Source organism: Mustela erminea, chromosome 3 (genome assembly GCF_009829155.1).
Source record: "Mustela erminea isolate mMusErm1 chromosome 3, mMusErm1.Pri, whole genome shotgun sequence".
Classification (NCBI taxonomy): Eukaryota; Metazoa; Chordata; class Mammalia; order Carnivora; family Mustelidae; genus Mustela; species Mustela erminea.
The window spans coordinates 66449248-66462191 of NC_045616.1; the positions used below are offsets into that span (position 1 = coordinate 66449248).

At 44.6% G+C, this 12944-nt stretch overlaps 1 protein-coding gene across 6 annotated transcripts in view; it reads left to right on the forward strand.

Moving 5' to 3' along the window:
- The window catches only part of MRPS27 (mitochondrial ribosomal protein S27), a 99504-nt gene that overhangs the window by 79788 nt on the left and 6772 nt on the right, over window positions 1–12944 (forward strand). For 3 of the 6 annotated variants that reach the window (XM_032336009.1, XM_032336010.1, XM_032336013.1), the window contains 4 exons: window positions 333–435; window positions 2666–2808; window positions 3532–3702; window positions 6092–7311. In XM_032336009.1, the coding sequence (XP_032191900.1) occupies window positions 333–435; window positions 2666–2808; window positions 3532–3702; window positions 6092–6331 (657 nt within the window). In that variant the 3' untranslated portion in view covers window positions 6332–7311. The other 3 variants (XR_004283963.1, XM_032336011.1, XM_032336012.1) reach the window with 2 other exon arrangements.

The following is a 12944-nucleotide window of genomic DNA, read 5'->3' on the forward strand; positions in this document are numbered from 1 at the left end:
TTTGCTTTGCTTTTTTGATTGCAAAAGGAACTTTTATTCATTGACAGAAATGTGGAAAATAATGAAAAGTGTAAAGAAAAAAACCAAAATGGCTCATAATTTCCAGAAATCCATTAACAGAAGGTATTTCTTTCCTGTATTAGTCATTAGGTATAACTGTCTTTTCTTTATAAAATTAAGATTATAATGTACCTATAGCTTTGTTATTTTACTTTTTTTTTTAATTTAGTGCTACAACTTGTTTTCCACCTATTAAAAATCATTAAAAATCAAATTTTTGCATGAAGTATTCTTTGTTTGGCTGGACGATGATCTCTTTTATTCTGTTGCAGTGGGAAGAGGAGAGGAACTTTGGTGCATCCCTATTACTCCCAGGCTTAAAGCAAAAGAACTCGGTGGGGTTGAGTTCCCAGTTGTATGGCTATGCACTTCTTGGTAAGCTAAGTGATCCTTACAAATATTGTCCTTTTGGATAGAACTGATGCATTTTTCTACATTGTAATGATTTTTTATTTGATTTCAGTGTACCAGTGAAATTCCAATACAGCTTTTCATTTTTAGACATAAAAATAGACCTCGATAACCTTAACAGCTATGGGACAAAACCTTAAGAGACAGTAAAGAAGGTGCTAAAAATCTGTAACCGCTGCAAGGTGAAAACTAGTTCTGATGGCTTTGGGTTATATTTCGTGGTAATCAGTGTGAGGAGGGGATAAAGAAAGGAAAGTTCTGGCCCTCTTTTGGGAGAACCAGCCAATAAAAATTTTCCCAATACTAACAAAGATCTTTGTGTCTCTTTTAGACCTAAAGTCCAGGAGGTAAGAAATTAAGAGTTAAGGTTGAACTCATATCCTTGGTATTGTTTTCAGGTGAAGGAAGGGATACTCAGAGAGTGCACCTAAGTAGCACTTTGGGAAAGCAGAGAGACTCTTGATACAATGTGACTATTCCATGGGGGGAGATGGTTGCTTTACTTTGATGCCCTGATGGCATTGAAAGTCATGTCAGGAGGATGAAGCCTTGGAACTTGGGTTGTGTGGAAGTGGGGCAAATAGCATCCAACCTAAGTGTGCATAAAATGTGCCCTGATTTACAGAGGTCTGTTAAATGCATATTATTTCAGAAGGCACCTTCTCTTAACCATACACTGCTTTGACTTACCTTCATTTTATGAAAATCATCAAAGTTTTAGCAATTTTGAAATTGTTCCTCACTAACAAATGTGGTGTGGCCTTCTTAGATGCTGATTCTGTTGTAGTCTGACAGAGGGAGAGGAATTTTAGAGTTAATCAGCTGGCTATCAGACTAGCAAAAGAATTGACCACATTTTTTTTTTTTTTTTTTTTTTTTTTTTTAGATTTTATTTATTTACTTGACAGAGTGAGAGAGCGTAAGCAGGGAGAGCAGCAGAGGGAGAGGGAGAAGCAGGCTCCCCGCTCCATGGAGGGCCCAATGCAAGGATCCTGGGGTTATGACCCTAGCAGAAGGCAGATGCTTAACCATCTGAGCCACCCAGGTGCCCCTTGACCACTCCTTTTAAAAATAGTTTTCTCCTATTAATATGCCATCTACTTTCTTGCTGTTGACTTACGTGTGTTTTACCTTTGCCTTCAGGTGAGTATTCAGGACTGTGTGAAATATTGAGGGAGTTGTAAGGGCCAAGAAAAGGTACATTGTAGCTGCTGTTTCTGTGCAGGAGGCCCTGGTGCTTTGGGATGGGAGGCCATCAGATCAAATCTCTGTGTCATGTGCTGTGCATGCAGCCCCTCTCAGCCCCATGGCAGCAGCTTCCCAGAGTGGGACTGCAGCGTCTTAAAAATCTAAAATTAGCTGTCACCTGATAAGCTTTGTCTATTTATGTCCTACCACAGCCTTCCCAAATCCTCCTTCCCAGGAAAGATAAGTGAAGGTGGCTTTAAGACCTGGCACCTCAAGGTGACTTTGGCCGTTAGTGCAGAGAGGCGCACAGAGACAGTCCCTTGGCCCAGCCGAGGTCCCTGCCGTCTAGTGTCCACATCTTGAGCTCCAGTTGTGATGATTTGAGGTACAGAGAATAACATTCATAGCTGAAGATCTGAAAAGGACAATGAAGCCCAAATAAAGGAAAGAAGAATAAAATCAGTTTTGGGTTTTTTTTGTTGTTTTTTTTTTTCATAAGGACAGTCGATGGTGTTTTGGAGCATTTTGAAAAATACCAAACATTTGCTGGCAGGGAAAGTTGTCATATGTTGACAAGATTTCCACTGTAGGAAAATTGTGGGATTTCTTTTTCAGAGGAAGATTTTGTTCTTGAAACAAAAAATAGTATTCAGTTGTTTGACTCGTATTCTAAGGGTAGTTCCACTTAAAAAGACAGATTATCAACCTCTCTAAATTTTCCTCAGCCCTGTGATTCATACATCCTCATGATAATTTCCACCACACCAAATGGAAAAGAAGAAAAGCGTATTCGTACAGTTTTGTATTAAAAAACAGCTTCAGTGAATTTCACCATATTCTTCATCATCCATCTGAAATGGCACCAGATCACTGGACAGGATGAGGCTCTTGGTACAGATTTGAAATGATTTTCCAGGTTCATATTCACTTGTGCTTTCAAGTCCTCAGTCTCATACATAGTGGGAAGCCATGGCCGAGGCTTCTTTATTGTTCTTTTTGGCCACAGGGAAGGTGGAGGTGCAGCGAGGGCTGCGGGCTGTGTACCATAACATGCCTTTGCTGTGGCAACCCGGCTACCTTGACCGAGCGCTTCAAGTGATGGAGATGGTGGCCTCGTCCCCGGATGATGGGAAGCTGTGTGCAGAAGCGGTACGTCCCTCAGCTCTGAATCTGTCCTTTAGCCATCTCCTGTTCCTCGTAAGCCAGCCTGTGAATTTGTTTGCATGGTCTTCCCCTTCCCCCTGCTGTATTCACTCTGTAGAATCGCGTATTCGTCCAGTTGAAAAGGAATGAAAATCCACACACATTCTCAGTGCTACTGACAAAAAGTATTAGAGAATAAGATGAATGTTGATGCCATAGCTGTCTGAGAGGAAAACTACCGCTCTCCCCTGGAATTGAAACTGAGCTCCAATCTTTCTGTAAAGGAGACTTGCCGAGATTCTGAGGTTCTCCTGCACATTCAGAATGACCCTCTTTTGGTTGTGCTCTGTGGTGGGTTTTCTGTCCAAACTGGTTGAGGAAGAGAGCATGGAAGAGGAATGCTTGGAGTCCCCATCAAACATAATTTTTGGGTCCTTCCCCAGTTGACTAAAGGTGAAATCAGGTGCTGTGGTGCTGATCCGGACACAGGTGATTCTGAGCCTGCATATTCATACCACACACTTTGTGCTAGGTTGTCCCTGCCATCCAGTGGGGAATTTCTGATGTAAAATTGGATAACCATGACTCTTGCCAATAATTTTACAAGAGAAAGAGTTCACAAGTTGCAGATCCCAACTGTTCCTTCCTTTCCCTGGCCCAGCTTCTCTTCACGGTGTGTTTTCAGGGCCACAGGATGGTTAGTCCCTGCCCCCTCTTTCTGCCCCACAGCTGGCTGTGCTGGACAAAACGCTGAAAGCTCTGACTGCTCCAGCCCCCGCGGCTTCAGAGGAACAGTCCCAAGAAGGGGAAGACAGCCGGGGCTCAGAAGACCTGGTGGAGCAGCTGGACGTGGAGGAGACCGAACAGTCCAAGCTTCCCTGGTATCTGGAACGATTTAAGGTGCGTTGTAGCAGAACTGAGCCCCCCTCCACTGTGCTTCTTTGCTGTGGTGTCAGACAGGCCTTTCATGCCTCAACTGTCACACACAGAGGCATGAAAAACTGATATCACCAATGAGGCTTCAAACAGGAAGGAGTCTTAAACAAATGGAAACAAATATTTTTATACTCCTTTTTGTGCATGAGCTAATCAGTCCCAGTTTTGTTCACTGGAGCAGTGTGTCATTACACACTCATCCCTGATGTGTCTGATGGGAGGATACTAGCTTGCCGACTCAGAGTAGTCGCCTGACTCCAACCCCAGGTGGAAAGGATCTGGTCATTTCTCTGTATTGCACACATGTGCTTGATAAACCAAAACCCCAAGTGGGAATTAGAAAGCCACATTCAAGTATGGTGGAGATCAGCTACAGGCATCTTCTGTTGTTTGGTTTTGTGTTGTGCACGTGGGCCCTCCAAATAGGTTTTTGGACTGCATGGAAGATGTAAACACGTTTGCACTGTTTCTTTTCCAAATAGTCTTGAGCACTCAAGCCGTCTTTGGTAGCTTTCAACTGCATGGCCCAAAATACTCTGTTATCAGCGTCAGGGAAGAAGAGCCGTGTTACAGGTTAAACCCTTGGCCTCTTCCTTGCTTTGTTTCTTGTCTACAAAGGGCAGAGAGAAAAATGTGCTGCCTGAAGAATTCTTTATATGAAGCAGAAAACCTTCCCATCCATGCCAGCTGACTTAATGTGTCATTTGGGGCAGAGAGGTGTCATTTTGCCTATTGATGACATGTTCAATAATGCTGAACATGGGATACCTCTGTCCCAGTGTTGCAAGGATTCTCTGTACTTGCAGCTGCTGTTCCTCCCACTAATTCTATAAAGTCATTGTTCAAGGTCTCTCTTTCAGAATTTGAATACTGAGAAAGGTTGACCGATATTAGGTACACAGAACTGGCAGTAAAGAACTTACATACCTACCTGTTCCTCTTAACTTTGCAGATTAAGAAAGTCTAAAAAACAAACAAAAAATGCTGCTATAACACACCTAAAAATGACTGCCTCTTCTGCTTGTTTCTTATATATTTAATCTCAAAGAATAGAAATCTGTGCTGCATTAAATTCTCAGTCCTCATTCTTCTACACATGCATATTTTTGAAAATTGAAAAGAGGAGACAAACATTTATTGGCTGCTGGCTGTGTCGCAGGCATCAGTGCGTTTCACCCATCCTCACTGCGGCTCTGCATGGCGGAAGCTGCTTATCCTGTGTTACATGACACCAGGCTGAGACGCACTAGCCCGTAAGTGACTGATCTGGGATTTGAACCAAAGTTTGCTGACTCAGATTTGAGTCCTTATTCTCTTGTCCCAAACTGTCTCCTTGCCTCCAAACTGCACAGAAAGTGATCTCGGAAAGAAATCATTTTCATTGTGCATTTCTGTTTTTTCCTGTTGCCTTTTATTAGTCTTGGGTAATCTGTGTGGGGTCCATTTTTACAGGACTGACCCAGCACACTAGGCCTCCAGCCACTCCTTCATGTATGGATCCTGCCCACCTTCCAGGCCCGTATTGGAGCAAGCCTCATCACCTATGTCAGTGAATTGTGCTTGTGTTTGGAACATGGGGATTCGTGGCATAAGCTGCAGCTGAGCCATGAATGGCTCTCTCGATGGTATACATCTTGAAGCACTTAAGGAGATTAGTGTTTTTAGTACTTGACTCCTCCAGGAATACAATACCGCCCAAACCAAGATGCCATTTCAGATGGAGCTGTGAGCAGTTTGTAAAGGCTGACCTGCGACGGAGCACAGCAGGTGGAAGCTTATAATAGTGCGAGCACTCATGGGAGCCGTTTAGCATGCCATTAGTAGAAAGTTCTTGAAATGATTTCCATCTGTTGAAAGGAACTCTGGTTAAGCAAACATTTATCTCCATCATTCTGAAGGAAAAGATGTGGACGGGCTTGTGCCCGGTTATCAGCTGCTTCTGCCATTTTGTGTGCATCTTGGAGTGGTTTGCTCTGGGAGTTTGGTTCTTGGTTTGGTGCAAGTCAGAGCAGAAAGGTAGATTTGTTAGGTTTGTGCTGTCTTTATGGATTAAAACAAGAAATAGAAAATCACAGCATATGGAGTTCCATTTACTGGTCGTGAGTGAAAGGAGAGAAATCACATGTGGTGCATCTTAGCAAAAGTGCTGGACTGAAAAAAAAGAAGGGAGCAAACACTGTATCTGGGTGAAAGGCAGCATGACAGGTTCCCAATAAAATGCCTTTTCCTATAAGCAGAATATGTGGAGATTTTGCAAATGACTTAATCTCCTTTCTGCTTTGCCTTCTCCCATCTGCATTCTCCTTCCATCCTCCTCCCCACCCCCATCTTTTTTTTCCTTGATTTCCAACAGGACTTGCACTCTAAGCTTGAGGCCCTGGGCCGAGTTGAGTCAGAAAGCCTTTTGGCTCTGACCACCCAGCTCATCAAAGAACAGCTCCCCACCTATGAAGCCGAGGACATCGCGGCCTATGAGCAGAAGCTGCAGCAGTGGCATCTGGAGCGGGTACACTTGATTCAAAGGGAAGAGGAGCAGAGGGAGAGGGCAAAGCAGGAGTACGAGGCCCGGAGAGCAGCAAAGGCATCTGCCTAACAGGCCCCCAGCGCTCCAGGCCCCAGCACAAGAACTTCACTAGCTCCGTCCCAGGACTCACGGTGACTTGAGGGCAGCTGCCTCCATCCGCCCTTCTTTTGCCTAAAGCAGGCCGTTTGTGGTATCAGAGCCACAGTTGTCAACCTATGAAGGCAGTGACTTCCCATCACATGCCATGGAGGGCTGCAGAGCTGTGAGTGGCAAGCAGTCAGACTGAAGCCCCAGCTACACACCTTAAACAAGGTGCACCTGAGGCCTACAGGGGGGCAGTTCTGGGGTCCAGGATCAGTGTTGAACAGTGAAAACTCTTGATCCATAGCAGTGGTAGAGGGAGAGACTGGTTGAACAGCCTGGCGTTGAGCACAGGCTTTTGAATGGTATCTCGCCAATGGCAGAGTACACATCCTAAGCCTCATCCCCCTCCATGGCCTCCCAGCCTGAGCTGGGTGTGGGATGCCCACACATCTCACCTTCTCCTTCCCCTGTGTCTCTTCTCTGCAGACCTGAACTTGGGGGAAATTGAGGACAGGAGTGAACACCACCATGAGCCCACTGGCTTTCAAATTTCAGGCACCCACAGTGATATTTTTAGAGTGGAAAGGTTTCTGAGGAGAACGCTAGCTCTAGCTCCAAAGCCTCCTTGGCTTGGCTTCTCCATCATGTTGGGGTAACTTATTTCCAAAGCATTCTGAGCTCTTTCCTCAAGGAGGTAAAGTGAGCTCTTTGTGTCCACATGTGGACTTGTCAATACACATTTCAATTGCAGAAGTAGGAGAAAACGAGAGGCAGGATGGGGCTTGTAGTACTTAGGAGACATGCATAATTGTACAACTGTCAGGAGGTGGAAATTCCTTCCTGAAGTTTCTCTGTGAAAGCATTCAGGGGCAGCTCCTGTTTGCTGTGTAATTTGCCTTTAAACACTGTTGTTCAAGGTTGTGCTGTTTTATCAAGAACTTGTGGAAATAAATGTCCTGGGATTCTTTTGTTGTGTTCTTTGTCTTTTAGGGAAGGGAGGAAGAGAGGAAGTCACACAATTAATATGGTTAGTCTGATTTTGAGCAACACTTTTTAACCTTTCTTCTCTATCAGACTTTGGCACTTACAACTACCACCACAACTGTTAACATGAATTGAGGACAAAGTGTGTGCCAATACCTCAAGCAGCCCTGTGCAGGAGGTAGAGTAACCCCTTTCTTGAATGTGGAAACAAGCTAAGTGGCTGAGGCAAGGCCAGCCCTGCTCCTCACCTGGCGTGCTGACTGCTGGCCATACCTGCCATGCACATTGGCGCAGGGCCTTGTTGCTGAGCAGAGCTGAGTCTTAGTCAGGTGGAAGGTCAAAACTCAAAATAAGTTATGATACTTTGGCTTATCAGGGACAGGGCTTTTTCCACCACTTCCTTATTTTGTCAAGAGGGAAGGTTCAAGATGGATCAGAAGGCCCCTTTTGCTCCGTAGATTACTGACCGTCACAGCATAAAGGATCACATTAATACTTGGCCTTCTGTTTCCTCCCCCTCTGTCCCTACCCCAGTTTTTGCCAGAGTGCGGAGCATGAAAACTGCCACTGAGCAGCAGTACAATACCTGACTGTCCTCCTTGTGGGACCGTGTTGCCTTGGCACCAAACTTTGCATCGTGTTTTCACACTTCTTGCTGGCCATGGATATCAGATATATGTGTGGGATTTTTGTTGTTGTAGATTTTCTGTGTATTCACAGGCCCTGAAAATTAGTTACTAAAGTCATTTTTTTCACTATGAATGAATTAACATTGTTAGTAGAGGCCAGAAATCTTGCTGAACATCTCATGGTGCACAGGGCTCCTGCATGACTAGGAAGTACCTGGTCCAAGATGTCAGTTGTGCCAAGGTCAGAAACCTTGGCTGAGAGCAGAGAAGAAGGCATCTACAGACATTTTTGCAGTGATGTAGATGAGACTCAAAAATAATGTTTGTGCAAATAGCTCATTTACAAATGGCATTTCTTAAGCTAGAAAAATAATATTTAATAATTTAATATTTAATAAAATAATAGTTGCCTTTTATCTAAGTAAACGAGTATAAAATATGCAATAATACAGGGTGGGCTATTAGTCTTCCTAAACAAAGTCCATTGTGGAAAAGGGTAAATGATGATTTATATGATTTTGCTGTCAGGCGATATGTAACCAGGGCCAGGAGTCTTAAGTTCCCAAATGAAGCTGCTGTGATGTGAGCTCCTATGAGTCAGCGGGCTCTGCACCGCTGCACCCAGTGACCTCACTGGGAGTGCATGGTAAGAAAACGATGAAGTTAGAAACGGGCCCAGAAAAGCAGAAAATGTGTTATTGTTGTATTTTCATTAAATGGTCATTAATAATCTTCAGAGCTGAACTTTTCAGTCTCTGACCATGATAAATTTTTAAACCTTAACTTTAGAAAATGGGGTAAGACGAGTACTTTTCAATGTCTTTATGTCAGGGAAATTGCCTTTTATTCTAAATAATAGCTCTTAGTTTGAAAATAACCTTTCCTTTCCCCCATTGAGTTGGCCTTTTTGCTGACATTGCATGCTGCTGTGAGGATGCTCTTACCCATATGGTAACAAGGAAGTCCAAAAAAGATGGTATCAGTGCCCGAGTTAATGGGAGTTACCCCTGAGAGCTTTGTTTAAAACAGACTTGGGTTGCATGTTTATTATGTATGAATGTTCGGGGTTTCAGATCTGAGCTGGACATGTTCAGAAAACAAGGTTTATTCTTAAAAGGAAGCAGCTGAAATTTAATTCCATGGTGGGCTTTAAATGCTAGATCAAGGACTACAGGGAAGATTTAAGGATTTCTGAGAGGTACATTATATTCTCATGTACTCAATGGTAGGGGAATTTCACTTGCTTTTTGGTTTCTACAGTACTTCATCTCAGCAGAGTTTAAAATTTTAATCTTTAAAACCACCCCCCGCCTCAGGTTAAAAGCCTAAAACAGTATGTGGAATAAAACCAGTGCCCATTAAAAGCTACCTCCAATGACAGTCTGCTGGGCTGCTGTTGGATATCAGTATTTCCCGGGCTCTGGCTTATCACTGGACCCATCTTGATTATGAAACTTAGATTTAACAACTCTTCTTTGTGAATGCCCATTTTTACCCAGCTTAAATTTCACCCACTTGGAATAGCCCTGCAGGGCAGGGATTATTGCCCTTCAGAGGGGAAAATTGAGGCTTATGTGTCTTGCCCAGGGCCACACAGCTAATCAGTGGGGTTGCAGTACTTTAACCCAAGTTTGTCCAATTCCAAACCCACTTCCCAACAACCACACCGCATAACCACTGTGACGACCTGAGACAAAGTACGTTCATTCATTCAGCAAATTTTTATTGAATATCTGTTGTGTGCCAGGCACTGTTAAAATAGTCACTGAGGGGGCACCTGGGTGGTTCAGTGGGTTAAGCCTCTGCCTTTGGCTCAGGTCATGATCCCAGAGTCCTGGGATCGAGCCCCACGTGGGGCTCTCTGCTCAGCAGGGAGCCTGTCTCCCCCTCTCTGCCTGCCTCTCTGCCTACTTGTGATCTCTATCAAATAAATAAATAATCTTTGTTTAAAAGATGGTCACTGAGGATACAGCAAGGAACAAAAAGGACAAAGATCCCTTCCCTCTTGGCATTTACATTCTATGGAGGGAGAGTTAATTCATAATATGTCATGTGGTGATAAGTGGTGGAGAGATAATGCAAAGAGAAGGAGAAGAGAATGCTGGGTAAGGGCTGGAGGCTAGCTTGGTGAGGGAAGGCCTTCCTAGAAAGATAACTTTTGACTGAAGACCCACAGGGGTGAGGGTGAGAATCATGGTGTTACCTATGGAAAAGTGTGGTAGGCAGAGGAACCAGCGCAAAGAGTCCAGAGGGAAGCCTGCCTTGGGTGCCAGAGAACTAGCCTGGAGGCCAGTGTGGCTGGAACAGAAAGTTTAAAGTGGAGAATAGCAGGAGAGGAGGCCAGAGAGATAAGGGGTACAGGAAGGGACAGAGGGTGTAAGACTCCCTGGCCCATTAGTAAGGGTGCTGGCCTGCACTCTGAGATGAGAGCCCATCTGAAGGTTCTGATGGCATGCTCCGACCGAATATTTTCAGGGGGTTCGCTAGTCTAGCTGCTATGGGGTAAATGAACACAGAGGGCAGAGATGGGGTGTGGGAATATAGGTTGGTTAGGAGGCTACAGCCATATTCCAGGAGAGAAACGATGGGCTTAGACAGTCACAGTAAATGTGAGGAGAAGGGGATGGACAGGGTGTTTTTGGAAAAAAGAGCCAGCAGACTTGCTGTTGGGCCAAGATTTTTTACCTGAGTAACTAGAGTAACGTGTTCATGGAAGTAGAAAAGCCTAGGGAGAGGAGTAGTTTGGGGAAATCAGGAATTTGTTTGAAGGCATATTAAATTCGATTTGGGTTATTTTACAGATCCTTATTGATCATCCAAATGGGGCTCTTAATAGCTGGATATGAATTTGGAGATCAGAGAAGAGGTATGGACTGGAGATAGCAGTTGTAAAAGTCATCAGCTTAGGGCACCTGGGTGGCTCAGTGGGTTAAGCCTCTGCCTTTGGCTTAGGTCGTGATCCCAGGGTCCTGGGATTGAGCCCCCGCATCAGGCTCTCTGCTCAGCGGGGAGCCTGCTTCCCTCTCGCTCTCTGCCTGCCTCTCTGTCTACTTGTGATCTCTGTCAAATAAACAAATTAAAAAAAAAAAAAGTCATCAGCTTAAACCCATGAGAGTGCATTACAGTAACCTGCAGTTTTGGTTTGAGCAGAGAGACTCTGAGCCATGAATGGAGCTGTGCCTATTTTTTGTGGCGAGATCACCCCATGAAGCAGTCCTTATTATGTTGCTCCATCATCTGTGAAAACATTGCCAGTGACACCCCCAGAATTACCCAGAAGAACTGCTCGTCTTCAAAGAACTGGGTTTGACCAAGAGTCGATCTGCATGTATGACCCCAGTGAATTTTCAAGGTGCACAGTATAAAATCAAAGAGGAAATGGTGATCTGGGATTATGAAAGAGGCCAAGAATTCACAAGTGAGGAGTTTGTCAAAAGATCATTATAGGGACACAGAGAAGCATTTAGAATTAGCAGTACAAGTATAAAGAGAGAGAAGGTAGAGTCAGTACCGCAGCAGACCTTTGTTGATATACCTGGAAGACGGGAAAAAAGAAACTGAAGAACGCCACCTCCGGTGTCTAGGAAAGGACCAGCTGGAAGGGCATTAACTCCCTCCCCATCTCTGCTGTGCCTGGGTCTAGAGGGAGTAAGGTAGAAACTCATGGAGAGGTTTGGGTAGGGTGAACAACTGGCAGGGCTTCCCCAGGACTGATGACCTGAGAGCCAAAGACAGGGCCATGCTGGGCGATGCAGATGGGCCCGCCCCCTCGGTTCCGGCCAGAAAGACGTGCTGAAACTGAGTAGTGTGACAGTGGAATAGAAGATAACTTACTTTAGTGTGATAGATGTAGTTAAAATCTCTTGTGGTGATTTCCCACCCTGAGTACTCACATGCTTAACCCTTTGATTTCTGGAGACATTTCCAATTCCTTTTGCCAAGCAGCAACTTCTAATGGGACCAGTCCATGAAGCCCTATGGTTTTGGAGGCACAAGATAAGATAAAAGGAGTGTATGTAACCAAGAGACATCCTTATGACTCAGGACAGGCTGCAGTAACCTGAGGCCAAAGAATCATCTCTGGAGACAGACTGGGCCAGGTCCTAGAAGTCTCTGTTGAGCCCTCTGTGGGCATATTGTGGCTGTGTGGAGGGAATCAAGATGCCAGGGCCTTGCACTGTACGCTCGCCATTCTGAACTGAGTGGGCCCCCCAGGGTAACTGCTCCTGCTCTATTGGTGTGATCTGTCGCCTCTGCCTGGAGTTTGCATTCTGCAAACCTTACCCCGTACACACATACTGCAGGTCTCCGCTTAGACATCACTTCGGGTGCTTTTCCTAGGTCACCAAAACTCACCCTTGAATTTTGGGAGCCCCTGTCACCCCTGTCACTTTAGGGCAGCCCTTTGTTTTGTTTGCCTTTGTAAATTCCCACAGTATTACCCACTGCTGGGTATAGAGTGAACGTAAAAGAATCAAATGACTAAGAGAAATTCCTTCCATTTTTCAGATACTCTGTTATTTATAACCACTTTTCCTGAACAGCTTTTCGTTCTTGGGTGTCAGTCAAAGCCACGGGGTATTATGTTAGTTATATAAGCTTATTTTGTAACTGAGTAAGAAACCAAGTGGGAGATATGCTATTAGATGTAATTCCTGAACATGACGGCTTTGTAGAGCCCCAGATTGGGAGGGATCACCCAGTCTGACCATCTTGTCAAAATCCTCTCATTTTACAGGTAAGTAAAGGAACTTCGGATGGATAAAGTAACTGAGGTCAGCCAGCCAACTGTCTGTGGCACAGCTAGGATTAAAACCTGTTTTTGCTTTCTATAAGAAACCCTCCCAGTATCCTCCTGCATCGACATCGGTCTACTTGTTGTTTTTAAGCAATAATGATAATGATCTGTTTCCTTCACCTCCCAGTTTCTGTCCTTAGACCCGAGCATGCTCCCAGGGTGGGTTAGTAAAGATAACGATGTAGCA